At 43.9% G+C, this 19,952-nt stretch overlaps 2 protein-coding genes across 2 annotated transcripts in view; one reads left to right on the forward strand and one right to left on the reverse strand.

Annotated features, from left to right (window-relative positions):
• EFCC1 (EF-hand and coiled-coil domain containing 1) overlaps positions 1 to 3,888 on the forward strand; it is a 53,130-nt gene extending 49,242 nt beyond the window's left edge. The window contains exon 8 of the mRNA XM_069865689.1: positions 774 to 3,888. Within this exon, the coding sequence (XP_069721790.1) occupies positions 774 to 907 (134 nt within the window). The 3' untranslated portion in view covers positions 908 to 3,888. The remainder of the gene's footprint in view (positions 1 to 773) is intronic.
• The window catches only part of CFAP92 (cilia and flagella associated protein 92 (putative)), a 117,621-nt gene that overhangs the window by 77,854 nt on the left and 19,815 nt on the right, over positions 1 to 19,952 (reverse strand). The window lies entirely within an intron of this gene.

Genomic DNA, 19,952 nt, shown 5'->3' on the forward strand with positions numbered 1-19,952 from the left:
TCAAAGCCTTGTTGTTATGTTAGCATCCACAATCCAGGGCCAGGCAGCCCAGAGCTCAGCTGTGCTGTTCCAGCACAGCCCAGGAGGCAGAGAAAAGAAGGCAAAGACAGACCTCTGTTGGCTGCAGAGAGAAACTCTCTGAGCCATAGGTCAGACATTCTCCTGCTTAGGAGAGGAGACTTAGAATCCACAGCACACCCGTCCAGGAGGTAATACTACTTATCCTCCACAGGAACACTGACTCCAATGGCTGCCGCTGAAACAAAGTACCTCCCTCTGCAGCTGCAGCACAGCTCAGCTTCCTAAAACAACGCCAAAAAATAAAGTAACTTTGTGAAGCTCTCTGTCCGTTCTGCATCACCGCTACCACAAACTGCTCGTCTTCTCTGCTTTTGATTTTCTGGCTGTGCACTTGACGTGACTTAAGCAGCTTTCCTAAGTCTTTGTAATCAAACATCTTCCTCTTTAACAAGACTTAAGTGGATGGTTGTGTTAGTGACTCTTTATTGTGATACGAAATCGAATCACAGAATGATTTAGGTTTAAGAAGGGACCTCAAAGCCAGTTCCACCCCCTGCCATGGGCAGGGACACCTACAGATCAGGGGCTCCAAGCTCCATCCAGCCTGGCCTTGAACACCTCCAGGGAGGAGACATCCACAACTTCCCTGTTACCTTATTTTAATTACTTCAAATGTAATGATTGTTACAACTGTTAAACTGCAACTTTCTGTCTTTATTCAGATGATACTGTTTGCCATTTTCTTTTAATAGGAAAAGCCCAGGTATTTGAAGTTCTAGATACTCTTTACCAGGAGCTGACAGCCTGTGAACTCTTACAAAGCCAACCTCTGGAGACGGCGCAGAGTCCCCAGTCCTTGTCTAACCCACTGGTCATCTCGTGCTGAGCAGCGGTGCCGCTACAGCCCACACGACCTGCCTAGACCCTCATTCATTCCAACACATGGCGAACGAACGAGGTTTGTCCAGGTTAACAGAGCTCAGTCATGGAGAAAAGGAATAGAATAACTCAGCTATGAAATCAAAGGGATGCTGCTTCTGGGAACTCAAACCCTCCCTTACGTCAGTGACCACTCACATGATGGGGGGATTACGTAGCAGTGTGTAGCTCTGATGGAAGTGTAACCGTCCTCCTCTGACAGCCCTGTAACTCTACCAGTTAAACAAACAAAAACTACTCTGAACACACCGACCTGACCACATAGATTTACAGCCCTGGTTACGCACTGGCTGAGCACAGTTTCCCACTTTTGTGAAGGCTCAATTCAAAAGCGAGAGGCAGGCTATGTTGTCAGAGGCAAGTAAACCCCTTCCTTAGCATATAGGGACAAGAGACTGCATTACAAACATACACATGAGTGTGTGCCAGTACTGCAAGTTCTAAAGGACTCACGTATAAAATGTGTTTGTGTGTGTCTGTGATTCAATTCATCACCTTACTTAAGTCTGAAGTCAGATTTGTTATTCCTCTGCTGAACTTTATATTTGCAATTATAGAGATGCCTTAGAAACTGCAACAGTCCGCGCTGAAGACAGCCTTGGAGTTTACATTAAATGATACATTTAGCTGCCTGAAAAAGGTACAAAGCTATCTTGTTCCCAGGCTCTCAGGGAAAGGAAGGACTGAAAATTCACTTTGCAGCAGCTGCCCTTTTCGCATTAGCACTCAACATGTGCTGTACGCAAGTTCCTTCTCTCATTTAATTTCCCTCAGTGCAACTGTAGAGATGCAAATCACTAGGCCCCACTGGCATGGCGCCACGTCACATTTTAATCAGCAATAAAATAGTTTCTGGAGGCAAAAGTAAAAGAAATAGATTGCTTCTGAGATGGTTTTGCTGTTTCGTTCAACAATCAAACATGGAGCTAAATAAGCAGAGTTCTTAAATGATCCGGCTGGATTTGTTATTAGAAAGATGCACTTTAGATCTTGTAAGAACGTGTAATTATTTGCCTGAGATAACGCCAGCAATGAAATAAGACCATGTGGTTCAGAACTGTGCATGTGTGAATTTTTTCTCATGAAAATGGTTTGCATACAGGAGAAAGGCCCATACCACATTGCAATCTGGAGGATTTCTATTCCTTTCTATCCACAATCCACGGCAGAGCTCTCATACACCTCTGTCTAAAGTTGTGAGGCATTACTTAGCATTTAGAGCCATGTTGGTAACAAAAATCTGCAATAGATACCTTTGTTTCATTTTGCCTTGCGGGAAGAAAACCAGTCTGGAGAGGTGACATTACCAGGTGAGACCAGAGCCCCACCGCACAGTTGCCAGCTGGTAAGGGTTACTTAACTCTGATCTTGTCTGGAGAAAGGACCGGCACTATGTTGATTTTTCATTTAGAAAGCCAATGGGCATCTATAAAAGGGCTAAAGGAACCTAACCACACTGGCTTTGAGGTCCTCTGGTTGAGCTCTGGCCTTACACCACGCATGAGATTTTACCCCCTCCCCAGCATGTTCACTCCTCAGCGCAGCAGATTCTGTTTGTTCTCGAGAACAATCCCATTCTTCCAGAAAGGACAGTTTGTTTCCTCCCAGTGTACCTGCTGGGGACACCCTAAGTAATTCACCTCAGCAAAAGCTATTCTTCATCACCTCTTCTATCTGTCCTTCCCTCTTTCATCACTAATTGCAGAGCAACAAATCCCTCAGGCACTCAGATTTTGTGCTTTAAGACTGGTGTTGAGTCTTTCCTCGAATGAGCTCCCTTGAGTCTCCTCAGCTCTCCTAACCCTCACTCCTGAGTCTCAAGGAATGAGCCCTTTCTCTTGCTCACATCCCGTAAACCTGATTCCCACTGACCTTGCAGACCTTGCTCATATGATGTGTCAGCATTCCCTCAGCCACAGTGGTTCAACATCAGATCTCCACAAACTGTGATCAAGCTCGCTTTCCTAGCAGTCACCATCTTAACTTATTAATTTTCTATTAGAATTGCTATTTGGCCCCAACAAGGAAACTGGGACATTTCCTCCACCGATCTCCGCTGTGTTTCCACAAAACAAGCTTTCCAGTTGGACTCCATTCTCCAGCTCCTTTCTCCTCCCAACACGCTCCTCACTCATCATTTGGCTTATTTCTCATGAAGACGTCCTGAAGGACTGCACACTGCTCACACAAGTTACATTTTTCAAGAAGAGTTTCCTCCTCCCTTTATATTTTACTTTGTAAGATGTTTTAACCATTAGAAAGTTAAACTCCACCTGATACATAAAGTTCTTCAATATTTGACCGATTTGTTTCCACTGAAGCTCTCTGAAGGGCTGGCAGTGCCCACTCGTCATAGATGTTCCACTGATTCACAGAACCTTTGCACCAAATCAGTGTGGCCATCTCCAGCCAGAGCTGTTCCAAGGTTGATGGCATTTGTACACACTTTTGGAACAAAAAAGTGTTTAAATTTGCTGGATGTGTTGGAATTAAATCTCCTCCTTTTCCTGATACTGTCTGTTAATCTATTACATGGTACATTTCCATGATGAAAGGCTGTTTAGATTGCATTCTTTGTTTCCATCCTACTGTTAAGAATAAGGGAATGCTTTCAAGCAGTGCTGCATAAAATGGAATCGCTCAGTATGAGAGAATTACAATAAAGTTTCACTGCATGTGACACCGCATTACCAGCCAAAGAGCTTCTCTTAGGTTTATAATTTCATGGCGTTTAAGACACTGAATCCTTTAATATTCACACTATCTTATTTGCTTAATAATTTTATGTATAATTCCACATAATACAAAAGCTATAGAATGTGTTTCACAGTGTGAAATTCAATTGACAATTGAATCTTCATTATTTCCCAAATTACACTTTAATTTCAAGAGGCCAGGATTTTCAGAGTTCTGTTTGGTTTCTGTTCTGCCTCTCTGGCTATTCTGGGAGGTGGCTGAGTCACTAGTCCTGGAAGTATTTAAAAGACGGGTGGATGAGGTGCTCAGGGACATGGTTTTGTGGTTGATAGGAATGGTTGGACTCAATGATCTGGAGGTCTTTCCCAACCTAGTGATTCTGTAATGCACCAGTGGAAACATCCTTACTCCCTTCCCATGGTGCTGCCCGCTACAGCAGCTCGGTGGCCCCACATCGTGGCTTTTGCAGGGAACTGGTCAGACTGAATGTGCATCGCTTTAGGGATGCTACCAGACCTTTCTGAGCCCTGCTTCCTCCCAGGAGAGAAGGCAGACACACGGCATTTGCCTTCTTTCCCTCCAGCCAGCAGCTGCCCATCTCAGCTACACATGTACAGACGCTCAGGGGAGTGTCCACGGGCGGCCCACAGGCAGCAGCCACTGCTCTGGGCCAGGCTGCTCAAGAGCCGTGGGAATCCAGGGAAGATGGAAAGGCAATTCTCTGGCACTGCCTCAGCATGCCAAAACAGCTCAACTTCATTGTGTGTCCTCTTTGTTTGATGAAGATCACTCACTTCTTCACTTAGAAAGGGTGTCTGCGTTAAAGCAAACTTCCCTGAATCAAGACTTACATCTTAAATGATGTCATTTCCTAAAATGCTTCTATTTTTCTGAACTGTAACCATTTCAGACTCTCTGGCTGAAGAACTGTCTGCTCCTACACTTAATCCCCTACCCATTTCCAGAGTGTATTAGCAGCAGAACAAAAAGAAAAGAATGAAAAGGCTCAGAGGAAATTGCGGAAATCCTTGCTGGTGTTTTAGAACAAGTCGCCAGTTGGATAACATGACCTTCTGCCAATACAGTCATACTTTTGTCTAATGACACTCACAAAAGGAGAGCGGAGTGTCAGAATCAGGAGACCAAGGTCTGCTTGAGCATCTACATGTCTGCCAAAACTTGGGGCACAGAATACAGGTGGCGGTTTAGTTTTCAGTTAAATAATAGCCTCGGAGATAATAGAGAATTAACTCAGCATGATACTAATGCATGATTTGGAGAATGCTGATTTTGTACCTTTGCCATTCAAATTTGTGAAGGAAAGGGCCCTTACTTAGTCTAGACTTCACTAGAAGGTTTTGGTAATGAAAGTTTAACTCTTCCACACTAGGTGCTTGCAAGCCCGTTGCCACAGCTGGATAGCACATCTTCCTTAGACAAAACAGACCCTTGGTCTTCATAAAGCCACCGACATAAAGTGAGCATCAACACACTCCAACCACCACAAGGTTCCCCAACAGCGATGCACAGGTCCCTTGAAGACTAGCTCTTCCCTTGTTGCTTTTCTGTGTTATACTGAGTGCCACGGATGCCAGGAAGCAGAAACCCATAGCCCTGTAAGTCCATTCTTTCCATCCACTGCTACGTGGACAATGCAGCTGAACTACAGGATTAGTCACAAACACGAGGTGACAGCGCAAGCCCGTGCACTGGGGAGGCACCAATCATTCAGTCTAAGCTGGGAAAGGGGGGATATACATGTTCTGCTCTTGGGGACTACAGGAAGGAGATGTTTCTGAGGAAACAGCAGAGGGTGAGCAGCCCAGGGGATGTAACGAGGCTGCAAGCAGTACAGGGTTGGACCTCCTAAAAGACAGGCTGTGCCCACTAACCTGCAGCCCCCACCCGTGTAGATCAGCTCTGGGACAGCAGGAGAAGGCAGCATGGCTGCTAATTGCTCATGAACAAATGTCTGTCACTCCCAGGGCTGAGACACAACACTGGCTCATCTGCCAGAGTCACCCAAAAAAGTCACCAGGCTTTGAGGGTCACTCGACAGTCACTCGGCCACATGTTCACATTTTAAATCAAATAGCCTTGTGTGGTGTCCTCTGCGCCGTGCCATCCATAGCACTTCCCACTGCCATGGAAACCATTTCTAGGTCACCTTTACAGAACAGCGCAAAGAAAACATCACCAACTCCACCATTAAAGCACACTCCTTTCCCATGAAGGTTGCACGGAATGAATGAAGATTAACATTTACTGTAATTACACACAGAACGCCACAAATACAAAGACATTCTCTCCCAGCACAAAGATGGGAACACAGACACCATGCAGGAGGTCTTGGACTCTGCTGTTATACTTCTAGTTTTTTAGCACAGGAACAACACAATGATCCTATGCATCCCTTTTGAAACTCAAGCTTTATAACAGCTTGGGTTAAACTAATTCTGTAGGGAATATCATTAGCACTGCAGAGACCCCACCAAGAGGGAAAACACAGCTGGAGCTGCTTTTACACATCTGGCTGGAGCTACGTGTAAATAAGACTGACAGAACCAATAATTCAAGTCACAAAATGATGTTTAAGGAGTCATTAAACTGAACTACAATATATCGAGTAGAGACAGAAAAGAGACAGGAAGCATTTCAAGTCCTGAAATACAGAACTATTTCAGGGCTGAAGAAGTAAGAAATAATTGCATAGCAGATTCTTTTCTTTTCAGGGAACACCAAAGAGTTACTGACACAGGAGGAAGAAATACAATTTTTACAGCAATTACCAGTGAACACTCTAACCTCATTATTTTAAGCACAGAATCAAGATGCTCAGATCCGTGAAGGAAGTGTCTTTGGAAGACAGGATTTGGGAAGGGAACCTAAGAACAAAGGTAGACAAACTTTTCATATTGTATCAATAAATCTGGAGAACTTACTTCTATGGTGATAATTTTAACAGCAACGAGTTCCTCTCGAGAACCTAAGTTTGAACTTTTACTGCAGGACTTCCAGCTTATATGTAGGGCACAAATCCTCAAGAAAGACATTAATATTTATAGCTACCACTTGTTTTCTTTTTTGCCACTGTTGGGTTTGTTGTTGCTGTATTTCCCCTAACAGAGAGGCCGAGTCATCTGCCCAGCAACCACTATCTACTAACGTAAGTCATGGCAGACTGACCTCAAATTATTCTATTATTACATTGATTGTTCAAGTCATTCCCAAGCTCTTGAGAGCTCGAGCATGACAGAGACCACCAGCAATTAAAAAGTACAGGAAAAGGGGAAAACAAATATGGCTGAGACTCTGAAATCAAACATATTTGATGACAAAGCTGAGACTATGGAAAAGGAGATACTGCTAACAAGAACTACATGAGAAAAAGCTCTCTAGAATATGGAGATGGCGAAAATCCCTTGGTTTTATTTTATCTCCTGTAGGGACAAAGGTGTCTGCAAATGTGGAAGAGAGCCCATGTCAACAAGGTGGAACTGAGACAAGCTTAAGGACAATTTTTCAAACAATTCTATTCATACAAGAAAAGAGCAGCTCCAAGCTTACTACGCTGCTTCTATATTTTAAGGAAAAGCAAGCTGGGAACTAAAAGGTAGTTAGACTTTTTAAAGCCATTTCAAGTCTTAAAAAAAGATTTGACATTGCCTTATAAGCAGAAACAGATTTAATAGCAAAAATCAGTGCATAGGCCCATATACTGCTGCTCCTAAAAATGGAAAGAACTGACTCCAGCAATTTGTATGAAATGTTTGGAAATTCCTTGTAACAGACTCCAGATTCATTTCATTCCTGCCCAGATGAATAAACTCTGTAGACTAAAGCTGCATCTGCGGTTGAATGATAACATTGTGAAGACCTGGACATAACTTCTGCTGAAAATAAACAGTCTGAGATCTTTGAAGGATAGGGGAAATGTAGTTTGATTGGCTCATCAATTGTCAGACAAGCAAAGAGCAAATGTAAGTCACATCTTCCTTTTTTTCTTCCCTATCACTCCTTGTCCAGCCAACACATAAAAATTTCCATACAAATTACAGCTGGTATGGACACAGGACTGCTGACAAGTCACTTAATGGCCCTTCTACAACTATGTTACAGTGCGATAGTGCCAAATAGACCCCAAAAAAGGTCTTTGGAAGCAGTTTACACAATTATGAGAAGACAAATGACCCATAATAGACAAGTCATTCATATCCAAGTTTAATTTTTCATAGTAATAAATGGCTCAGAGTGAGTCAGCAAACAGCCTATGCTGTGTTTACACACACTCCCACCATAATTAAACACCAGGTAATTTAGCTGTACAAACAATTTGAGCGCTGCCTGTCCATATTTGTTCTGTTTAACCACCAGTGCCTACATAATAATAAAATCCTGTTCAGCGGTATCTAGAGCACTTACCCATTCACTCCACACTGCCCTTTCTCATCTGTAGGATTGTGTCCAGTTCTGGAATCCTCAACATAAGAAGGAGATGGAGCTGTTGGAATGGGTCCAGAGGAGGCTACAAGGATGATGCGAGGGCTGGAGCACCTCCCATATGAGGACAGGCTGAGAGAGTTGGGGTTGTTCAGCCTGGAGAAGGCTCCCAGGAGACCTTCTAGTGACCTTCTAGTACTTGAAGGGGCTACAAGAAAGCTGGGGAGATACTGGTTACAAAGGCTTAGAGTGATAGGATGAGGAACAATGGGTATAAACTGGAGAGGGACAGATTTAGACTAGACAGAAGGAGGAATTTCTTTACCATGAGGGTGGGGAGGCCCTGGCCCAGGTTGCCCAGGGAAGCTGTGGCTGCCCCATCCCTGGAGGTGTTCAAGGCCAGGCTGGATGGGCCTTGGGCAGCCTGATCCCATGGGAAGTGTCCCTGCCCATGGCAGGGGTGGAACTGGATGGGCTTCCAACCCAAACTACCCTATGATTCTATGATTCTACAGTTCCAGGTCCTCCAGTACTCACCATATCCTGTGACCTCAATTTTTGCATTGAAAGAACAAATGTCTCTTTGCCTGACAGAAGGCAGATAAGGGATATTTCCTGATAAACACTTTCTAAATCACCTGATCAAGGGCACCTACCAGTGTCAGTGCTTTCCATTCCCTGCTTGGGTCTATTAGAACAACTCCCATTTATCTTGGTGCTCTAAAGCACACACAGTATTTATGATGGACCAAACCATAAAACTCCTATCACCTGCACAATAATTCCCAAGGGAATCATCTTCTCATGACTGAAATCTCTCTGTCTAATTGTGTTTTGCCAGTCCACTTACTTCTCTGACTGGCATAAACATTGGATATGCAAAAACAAGAGAACGTTTCTTTCCATACCATGTGCAGAAACACTATTTGATAAGCACAACAGCAAAGGTACTTGCATTTGAGAACTCAATGCAAGACAAAGACAGCAAGCAAATGCCTTTCTGCCTTTTTTTGGTAAGCGGGAGGCACGGATACACACATTCAAATCAGTACAACTCTGCCATCAGGTTGAGCACATTACGCCAGTTGGCTTGGAGTTGTAAGAACACTGGTGAGAGGTACCAAGTGAACTGGTGCCGTCCATAGCCTAAAAGGCCTTGCTGAAATGGAGAGCTAACCGTTACAGCACTCATCCAGAGCATGGCTTCGCTACGCATAGATCAAAACCTCTGCTTTGGCCTACTCTGAGCACAGCCAGACACCCTGAGCAGTGCTGTCCACATTACAGGTGTGCACAGGACCAGTAAAAAGCCCCAGGGAAGGGCTCCTGCAGGGAGTTTTTGAGGAACAGTCGTTCTCCATGACTTCTTTTGGCTGAGGTGATGGAGAGCTTGTTTATCTCCCTAAATATCTCAAGGGAAAATGGAAAGGAATTCCAGGATCCCCAGTTCCCACCTGATCCAGCTGGAACCCTCGGTGCACAGGGGTTAGCCCCAGCAAGCTCAGAGCTGCAGCGAGGCTGTGCCCTTACCTGAGTGCACATGGGGCAGGGCTCTGCAGGCAGGAGGCTCTGAGGATGTCCTCAGAGTAGGCTCAGCCTGGCTGAAAAGGATATAATTTGCTTGCAGCTCTAAAAACTTTTCTGGCTTGAGTAACAGGGAGGGAAAAAATTGATTTCTGTTCAGAAAATTCCAACAAAACTATAAAAAAATTAAAAAAAATAAAAGAGGAAAAAAGGCAAAGTTACCAGACAATAGAGGAGAAGATAATGTAGCCATTTCAATAGACTGACACTACAAACAATGCAGTCTGGTGAGCGAGTGTGCCCTACCTAGAATGTGAAATTAGTCCTGCACATGGTAACAATTGCTAAGCACATCACTATGGAAATGGAGAGCTCACAGCAGGCACAGGGAGTCTCAGAAACGTAGAAAATCAATGCAGTGTATGCTGTGGTGAAGAACGCTTCCAGCAGAGTGACCTTTAAACAACTTCATAGACAGTGAGCGAGCAGAGGAGAAGTGCCAGGGGACAAGCTGAGCGCAAGAGAGTGAGGCCGGCTGCAGCCCCTTGGCCAGCGGCAGCACTGGGCAGCCCCGACAGTTCTGCCTGGCAGTGGCTCTGCGGGACCGGAGGAACAACAGTAAGGATCATTTACTCGTGTATAAGGTAAAATGGGTACTTATTTAACAGCAACACCACGTAATAACTTGAGAGAAGAAACAGAGACTACCCTGCAGTATGGATGCTACCTGGCATAGTAAGATAAAAAGAAGAGCATTGATGAATCTGGCCAGGACATCTACGTTAATGGCTCTTCCCTCCAGAGGGGGACGAGGACGCAGTCAGTGAAGCCCTCAGGGTGCAGAGGCAACAGGAGATGATACATCATTCTCCTCACACAGCTGGAGAAAGGACAAACACAACATGTGGAACAGACCAGGAATTTTCCAGTTAAATACTTTTCCAGTTAAAAACTTTCTCCAGCTTTACCCCAGTATTTGTAAACTCTTTTTATCCTTATTTCCTTTTTTTACCTAGCTCCTTACACAGAAAGAAGAATCACATCTAGCCTGAAAACAATAGCATATCAAGAATTTAAAGAGCTGGAACTCGCTTGAGGCTTGCAAAACTGCCATCAAAGGTTTAAACCTGTAAAAGGTCACTGATTTTGACCTGAAGAGATGGGTAATGTACTGGTGTTGGGTCTTTGTCAGAGGTATCGCCAAAGTCAAGGTGTGGGGACAATTTATTCTGTTTGCTTTTCAGACAGATGATATTATTCCCCCTCATATTCTGTGCACTTATTTCAGCAGCCTGAGACAGTCTGGCGGGTGAAGTATCAACAGTCAATAGATTTCCACCTATTTTAAAAGCACAGTGCAAAGCGTACCACTGCGCAGACAGCTGTGGTGCCTGGACTGAGCAGTAAATGCCAGTAACATCCCTTAACAAACTACTTCAATAATCCTCTATTATCTGATTTTATTTTCCTGTAAGAAGCAGTTAGGACGTACTTGCTTCTGCATGGCATTACATCTCCCACGGCATTCACACTAAGCCGATCGACCCTTTCCATGTGAGGAAAGCCACCTCATACAGGCTTTAAAATATTACAGAGAAGAGCCTTCTGCCTTATCTCCTGAAAGTAAATTGTAAGCTTTGGAATCATTACCATCGATATTATCATTAATGGCTAACCTGAAGATTAGCTCCCACATCTTCTTCAAAGTTCCCTCACTGAGCAACTGTGTCAGCAAGTGCCAAATTTACTGAGTAGATTTAGAGCAGAGATTCCAGCGGATACAGTGACTCTGCCACCCAGCTGTCTTTTGCTCCCTGCCTTTCTATTCCTCTGCAGGGTGAGCTGCCTCAGATGAGCTTAGATACACTGCGCAAAGCCAGGGAGATTTCAAAGGCAGGAGTCAATCCTTAGCTTCTACACAAAAAGTTCTGCAATTAGAGTTCAGATTGTTGAAACTGCACCAGAGAAAGCTCATTCCATGGTATGAGGGTTTTATCCACTTAACTCTAATGTGAAAATAACAGCAAAAAGATTTTTTGGCTTATGCTCTGAACAAGCAGGAGTTTTGGGGGGAAAACTACCACATAAAAGACTCGGAAGCTCAAGCTGTGACATACTGGGGGTCACACACAGCAACATGTTGAATGAATCTGTGTTGACCCCGTGTTCAAAATCCTTTAGAATATACCCCTAGCAATGGGCTTCCCTGAGGCTCTAAACCATAGCTGAGGTTTCTGGACAGCTGGTATACGTGCACTCTCAAAAAATGAACTAGAAAGAAAGAAACTACATACAGACTGAACCAGGTTGTTAATCAACACAAGGCACGCTTCCTCCTGCCAGCAGGACACCACCTGAAAAATACATTTGCAGACGGCGCGTGTCTGCAGTGGCAATAATGGAGCTGTAAGAGGTGGAACAGATGGCAGGGTGAAAGAGAAAAATTTAGTGGTGAGGAGCATACACTATCTCTAGGAGCCACAACGTGCTGAAAGGAGCAGCCAGAAAGGCTTTTAGAGAAAAATGCTTTAGATAGTTCAGCTGTTCAGCTTTCCTTGTCTCTCCACTAAGTAGAGATAACTTGCCTTACTGTGTAAGCTGTAACTGCTCCTGCATGTGGCTGTTATTTTGGTCTAAGATCATGGAATCATAGAATAGTTTGGGTTGGAAAGGACCTTAGAGCCCATCCAGTTCCACCCCCTGCCAGGGGCAGGGACACCTCCCACTGGATCAGGCTGCCCAAGGCCCATCCAACCTGGCCTTGAACCCCTGCAGGGATGGGGCAGCCACCACTGCTCTGGGCAACCTGGGCCAGGGCCTCATCCCTCTCACCCTGAAGAATTTCTTCCTAATGTCTAATCTAAATCTTTCCCCTTCCAATTTAAAGCAGTTCCCCCTCATCTTATCATTACAAGCCTTTGTAAAACTTCCATCCCCAGCTTTCCTGTAGCCCCCTTCAAGTACTGGAAGGCCATTATAAGGTCTCCCTGGAGCCTTTTCTTCTCCAGGCTGAACAGTCCCAACTCTCTCAGCCTGTCCTTAAGAGCAGTGGTGCACCAGCCCTTGGACCCATTCCAACAATTCCATATCCTTTGTATATTGAGGATTCCAGAACAGGACATAATACTCCAGGTGGGCTCTCAGAGATGCCTTTCACTTGTTCAGCTTTACTGATCTTTTTTGGCTTAACATAAAGGAAAAGGACATTTCTTGCAGCACGTCCACATACAGGATTGGTCAGAAGGAGCTGCTCTGAGCAGGTTCCAATGCAAACAAGACCTGTGTATTATGGGTCCACTCTGCTTTTCTACAGAAAATGACATTATCTTTACTAGCAATGCATTTGGAACACACTTAAGGCTTTAAAAGGAGTTTGAGTGATTCCTTGGCTTTTGGCATGTGATGAACATCGCGGCTGACTGGCTGTCAAAGGCGTGAAGAACGTGGTGTTAGCTCTATGTGGGGCCTCCTTCTCCATCCTGCCTAAGATTGCCACAAAAGCCTCTGCCGCAGTCTGATCCCACCAGCAGATTTACACCCCAATCTGATGTTCTGCAGTGCCTGGGCAATGACGTTGCTGATATTTTTATACCGTATGAAGTAGTGCCCAGACTTTTTAAGCATTTTTAAGTATTTTAAGCATTCTGCCCCTGGGGCTTTGTCATGTGAATGAGAAATGCTGTTAGCAACTCAGCACTCATGAAAACTCACATCATACCAGCATCCTAGTAAGACCTTTAAAACCCTCCAAAGACAAATCTCAAGAACATTTGTTCAGAGTCACAGGTATTTTCACCCTCTTCACAACACTACTTCATGTGCTGACTCTGAACAAAAAAGACAGGCACTGAATTTCAGTTTACAGGCTTCCTTAGAAACAATAAAAGCCTAAAAATAAGGTGACATCTGCACTATTTATTAGTTGTATCCAATATCCTGAAAGCTGAGAAAATCTCAGTCTTCAGTGAATTGAGAATCAGCATCTGTGCTTATTTCCTCAGATGTTCAATTTATATCCACAAGGAACTTTGCTCTGAGTAAAATTGCTGACTGCTCTCCCCGTTCTTTTATTCCACTTTTAATCACAGTCAAAACAAAAAGCCTCTTGAACAAGTATTTTCAAACACAAGGGTTTGATGGCTTGCTTGACACAGGAGGAAGAAATGTAATTTTGGAACTCTGGAAGTTAATGGGTTCACATTTTTCTCATCCTACAGGAATTGTACCTTCTTTTTTACCCATTCCCTAAAACTAACAGCCTGTTTACTGACTACATATATGGAGGTGATTCAGCAAAGTCCTGGCCACCCCAGGCCCAAGCCTTAGCAGTCAGCTTATTTTCCCCTTCCAGAAACCCCTCATTCAGCCAGAGGTTGGCACGTGACATTAAGCTCAAGAAAGCACTTAGGTTATCATAGAACAGCTTGGTTGGAAAAGAACTTTGAGATCATAGAGTCCAACTGTAACTGTCCAGTACTAAACTAGATCCCCACACACTTCGTTTAACCATCTTTTAAATCCCTGCAGTATGGGGACTCAACCACCTCCCTGCACAGTTCCAGTGCCAGAGAATGCTTTCAGTTAAGTTCTCCTACGCACTGCTTCCTACAGGTCCCACAGATAAGGATCTCTCTGCCCTATCCACTCAGTTAAGCCCATCAGGCACAGCTTTATTCAGAGAAGTGAAACACTCAGTTTCATCCTATTGACTTTCAGAGCAAGATTAACAAAGAAATAATAGAATTTTGAAAGGTTTTTCTCAAATGCCAGACATGCAAGCTGAGCAAAAGCTAAGATCTGCAGTAATGTTCTGTTCAGCTGCAGCAGCCTCCCTATAGTGATTAAACTGGAGGTGGTCTAGAGATATTTTATTTGCCATACATTCTGGAAACGGGTCCTCACGACTATAAATTGTGATATACATTTATCAGATGCCACAGAGTTTGGAGAAGAAGAGCCTTCACGTGAAGACTTCTTACCTAAAACTAAAAGTAAAGGAGACAGGTTTTCTGTAGTCATAAAACCTGAGCAACATTCTTCAGCTTGTGTAAATAAAGGTGCCGCAGCTTGACCCGCAGAAGGCAGCCAGCCAAGGCACGAGGCAGGTGATTGATTTTGGCTGCCTGCTGAGGGCGAGCTGGTGACTAAAGAGGACAGAGAGCTCACCTCTCGTTCCAGGCCCTGGTTTTTCCTATTAGAGGCTGAGATACTGCGGGTGTTCAGTGCCCGTCTGCGTGGAGATAATGACACCATGAGTGTTATTGTAGGACAACATCAAACCACCAAGACTCATCAAAACTGATATGGAAATGAATTATAAATAACCTCCAACTAGCTTCATTAACTGTGGCCAGTTCCACTGAAGTACAGTCCTCAACATTGTGCTTGAGCTAGAGGGAGCAAACGAGGACAAGGCAAGAATTAGATCATGCAGGAAGAGACTTGCAGCATCTTGTAACGATTTTACAGCCACCCTCAGAGGAACACTGCTTATTTACTCCCTGATATGTGAGACCACATGATTAATTTATCTGCCAGCTTGATAAAACTGACTCTCCAAACCGTTCATATATTAGGATTCAGTAATAATAAATAATAGGATTAGCACAGCAGCATTTACAGCTTTGGTGATTTTATCACGGGTCACACTACACAAAAGATTTCCTTCAGAACCTAATACTTGCAGGCACACGATTAGAGATGAGTTCTGGTCTCATTTGTAATATCCACCCTTAATGATTACAAGCAGAACTCAGAAACTGTGAAGTTTAGCAGCTCAAGACACCAAGCTCACTAAAAAAAAATGGGGGGGGGGGAGATTGTTAAAGCAAATCAACGTATATTGCTTTAAATATAAATATCGTGGCTTTGGGGATGCAATACAAGAACTGGAGAACTAGGACTGGCAATAATGTGATCTCCCACACTAGCACAATCAGTATGAGGTACCACAGCTTCTGAGAACGTTGTTCCCAGCTGTTCTCTCACCACGTGGAAACTCTAAGTGCGTTCAATGGGTTAGCTGAGGGGTTTGCTCCTGACAATCCATCTGCTCTGCAATAGAAATTCAGCTGAACCCAATCAGATCTATCTGCGTTGACTTTCTGGGGCTCTCCCTATGTGATCAGACGTCCAAGCAAAATCTGCAGTTCCCTGCAGCACAAAGAACATCACTGGAACATCTGCAAGTTTCAGCAACACAAACATGTAAATACAGCATTAGTATGGAATGGGTAAGGTGACTGTAGCTGCTTGCATCTGGAAAAAATAATTCATCACTGAAAATATATACAGAGCTGACTTTTATTTCAAAAAAAATGAAGTCATAGCTTTATGAAGGGCAATTTAAAAACTTACCACCTTATCAAATATGAACCGGGAGTTAAGTTCTACAACGAACTACCATAGTAAACTCATCACTTGGGCCTTTCCAATACAGTCTTTTCCATCAGACACTAATTGCTAACTGGTCTTGCCAAGAACAACTTCTCAATATGACCATGAAGTTCATGCCCTGCCTTCAATATTCATCATAGAATCATAGATTAATTGGGTTGAAAGGGACCTTAAAGCCCATCCAGTCCCACCTCCTGCCGTGGGCAGGGACACCTCCCACAGGATCAGGCTGCCCAAGTCCCATCCAACATGGCCTTGAACATCCAGGGATGGCACAGTCACAGCTTCCCTGGGCAACCTGGGCCAGGGCCTCCCCACTCCTATCGTGAAGAAATTCCTCCTTCTGTCTGGTCTAAATCTGCCCCTCACCAGTTTGTAGCCATTGTTCCTCGTCCTGTCACCATAAGCCTTTGTAAACAGCCCCTCTCAGCTTACTTGTAGCCCCTTCAGGTACTGGAAGGTCACTAGAAGGTCTCCTCGGAGCATTCTCTTCTCCAGACTGAACAACCCCAACCCTCTCAGCCTGTCCTCATCTGGAAGGTGCTTCAGCCCTCGCATCATCCTTGTAACCTCCTCTGGACTTGTTCCAACAGCTCTATCTCCTTCTTATGTTGAGGATTCCAGAACTGGACACAATACTCCAGGTGAGGTCTCACAAGAGAGGAACAGAGCGACGGAGGAGAGGTTTCCCTGCTCTTCAAGTAGAAAACAGCAGGACTTTAGCTAACATGGCTGAAGACTGACTTTGTCACGAAACTCAAACAAGGACACTACCAGAACCCTTGGAGTGTTGCTTAATCTCACATTTTGCAATCCTTCTGCAGCTGTTGTGCAGTAACCTGGCAAAGATGCTGAAGTACCTTTACTAGGCTTGACTGCACAGTTACCAGGCTGCCCAGGGAGGGGGTTGAGTCACCTTCCCTGGAGGTGTTTAAGGCACGGGTGGACGAGGTGCTGAGGGGCATGGTTTAGTGCTTGATAGGAATGGTTGGACTCGATGATCCGGTGGGTCTCTTCCAATCTGGTGATTCTATGATTTATGGACAGTTTTGGCTGCCACACTCACAATGTCTGTATCAACACACGGCACGGCCCCAACTGCTGAATCATGGCAGGGAAACAATCTGGACCTGAGGACCCCACACCCAACCATACACTCTAGGAGAAGAGGAGCTATTTTGGACCATCTTTAGTGTGACCTCCTTTAGAACAAATCACATTCTTTCCAGAGTGAATACTGCAGTTCGGTTTCAACTAAAAGGCATGCTTGGAAAATGGAGAAAATTAATGGCATTTGCTTTGAAAGTCAATCCTATCTAAAACGCACTTAAATGCAGCTTTGTGTTGTAACTGTTTGAAATGTAGTATTGCATTTTGAATAACAGTGATGGTGCACAAAAAGCTAGAAAAATAAATACTTCTGATGAGAGCAAAGTATTTAATTCAGCAAAGCAAGCAAGGCAGGGAGGGGCCAGCTGAGTCAGTGTTACCAAGCCCTGCACTTCCCTCCAGATGCCATCGTCGCATGCAGCTCATGAACCCCACGACAGAAACACAGATGGCACCGTCTGCTGTCACGGGGACTGGGCTCCCCGGGGCAGGGCCAGAGCCGAGGAAGTGACACGGGAGTGCAGGGACCTGCCTTGTGGTGGCAAAGATTGCCTTGATGTGGTCTTTTAACGGTGCTCTTAGAGATTCTCTCTCCAGAAGCCTCCCCATGCGCACTCTGTCATCATCACAACTTAGCATAAATGTTAATATTTTTCTAAGGACAGTTTACATACAAATGGTCTATGAATATTAATTGTCATTAACAGGCTTAAACTCTTAATTGTTCCACAAAGCACCAACGTGTGATGAGTTGTCTGATTTAGACAGATCATATCATACACACACTGGGTACTTCGGTCAGATTTTTATTTGAGGCTACAGAAAAGGTAATATCCTAAAAGAATAAAATATTCTGGTCTTTCAGACAATTACTTTGAACTGATAAATTATACCTAAAGGCGGATTCAGCCAGTACATGCCCAATATTTAACAAAACAATAACTTGAACGACATCTAGTGGAAAGCTGAGCAATACCTGGTGATCACAGAGCAGCTGTGTACAACCCGAACCAAACAGCAAAGAGGGAGATCCCTTATGAGGCTGGGTGGGAGGAAAAGAATTATTTGATAAAGTGGGTGGAGTACAATTTAGAAGAAGAATTTCCCAAATGACAAGAATTTATCTGCCTGTGTAATAAACTTCTGAGGAGACTGGAGATTCGATTTGACAGAGGCAAAAAGAAATCAGGTAAAAACCCAACAAATGTGCAGTGGGAAACAATACAGCAAGCAGAATATGGCCAGGATAAAAATCAGAGTCCTCCTATCTATAAGCACTAAAACGGCTTTATCAAGCTCGTTCTCCAGGGCACAGTAGATAACAGGAATATTTTGGCCCTGGGGCAACAACAACTCCTGATATGAAAAAGACCACATATTTTCTTTACTTCATTTCTGTAGGCAATATTCCTTGATACACGAATGAAAGTTATGATCTATCTTTTCTTTCTTCCTTTTGCTTACTCATTTATTTGTATACTACATTAATTACCAGTGAGTCACATCCAATTATAAAGAAATTATTTGGTCAGCCAGTTCTCACTAACCTATCTGAAAACATGAAAGAACAAATTCAGTCAAGGTGACAGAACTTGAATGAGAAGCACTTTTGCCGTCTTCTGACAATATGATGCAGCAAGTTTTGTCAGCACTAGAAATGGAAATAGGCCTTGAGAAAGACTTCTATCTTTCTAGGTCAAGAACAGGTCATTGACAGCAATAAATGACTACAACTCCTCAAAACCATTTATAAAAATAACAACATATTCTGCCTGAATTTCCTCTTAGCACATCATGTGTTTGATCTGCACATTTATCTTTAACTTGCAGCTTTTATTCTTAACTGTAAGGAAAGCGGTAATCTCCCTTCAGCTCTCTTTTCTCCCTCTATAAGCAATCAGAAGCAGCGTCACTGACTGGAAAAGGCAAGTCTCAAAAGAAAACTAATCCAGAGAAAAGTGCTTTCCAGGAGCAAGGAAGCAAGAGAGGTTTTGCTGGGGAAACAAGTGCTCAGAAATACCTCTCCGCTGAGAGGAGACAGCCTTTCTCATTCACAAAATGTTCAAATGGATTCATTCTGCGGAAAATATATTTTCAGACTATAACAAGATTATAGCAGATTATAACTTTCTTCTTTTAAATTGGCTCTTACTAAATCCTCTTAAAGGAAGAATCCTCATTTGGCCTACAAAAAGCTAAAGCCCTAAAATCAGAAATGCAAACGCCTTGCATTTGAAGCTCTGCTTCTGCCAGGCACTCCCTGCACACCCTCCCTCACCTCCACACAGAGCTGAAGAACCTGGCCCCAGTCAGCATCCCAAGAAACAGGTTTGGGGACTCAGCATGACCAGCTCCTTCTCCATCCAGGTGTGACACGATAGCCAAAGGAAGACAGGACTGCCTTTGTGGGGGTCATCTAAAGCATAAAATTTGAGTTCCAGAGATTCCAAAGATTTTGATTTTGTTTCAGTGCAAAAAGACGCAGCATTTGATTTCACCATATAACAGGGCAGCTGTTATTCTGTGGGGTGGCATTCCTTAAGACATATGGCATAGATTATGTGATAGAGGACACAGGCATGCGGGCTGGCTGACATTTATCAAATCCATGGACTCATGATGTACTTTCAAAAGGAAAAAAGAAACAAACCCAAAGATCATCTCGTTATTAGCAGTCCACTCACACAGCTCACTGACATCTGACAGGCAGAAGGACCTTATTCACTTCAACAAGGGAGGAATCACATTCCTCATCTTATAGAAAAGATTGGAATTTAAACAAGGTTTGAAATATTTTTGTCTACTCCCTCCAGCCCTGTCCAAAT

This window comes from Phaenicophaeus curvirostris, chromosome 11 (genome assembly GCF_032191515.1).
Source record: "Phaenicophaeus curvirostris isolate KB17595 chromosome 11, BPBGC_Pcur_1.0, whole genome shotgun sequence".
In the NCBI taxonomy this organism is placed as follows: domain Eukaryota; kingdom Metazoa; phylum Chordata; class Aves; order Cuculiformes; family Cuculidae; genus Phaenicophaeus; species Phaenicophaeus curvirostris.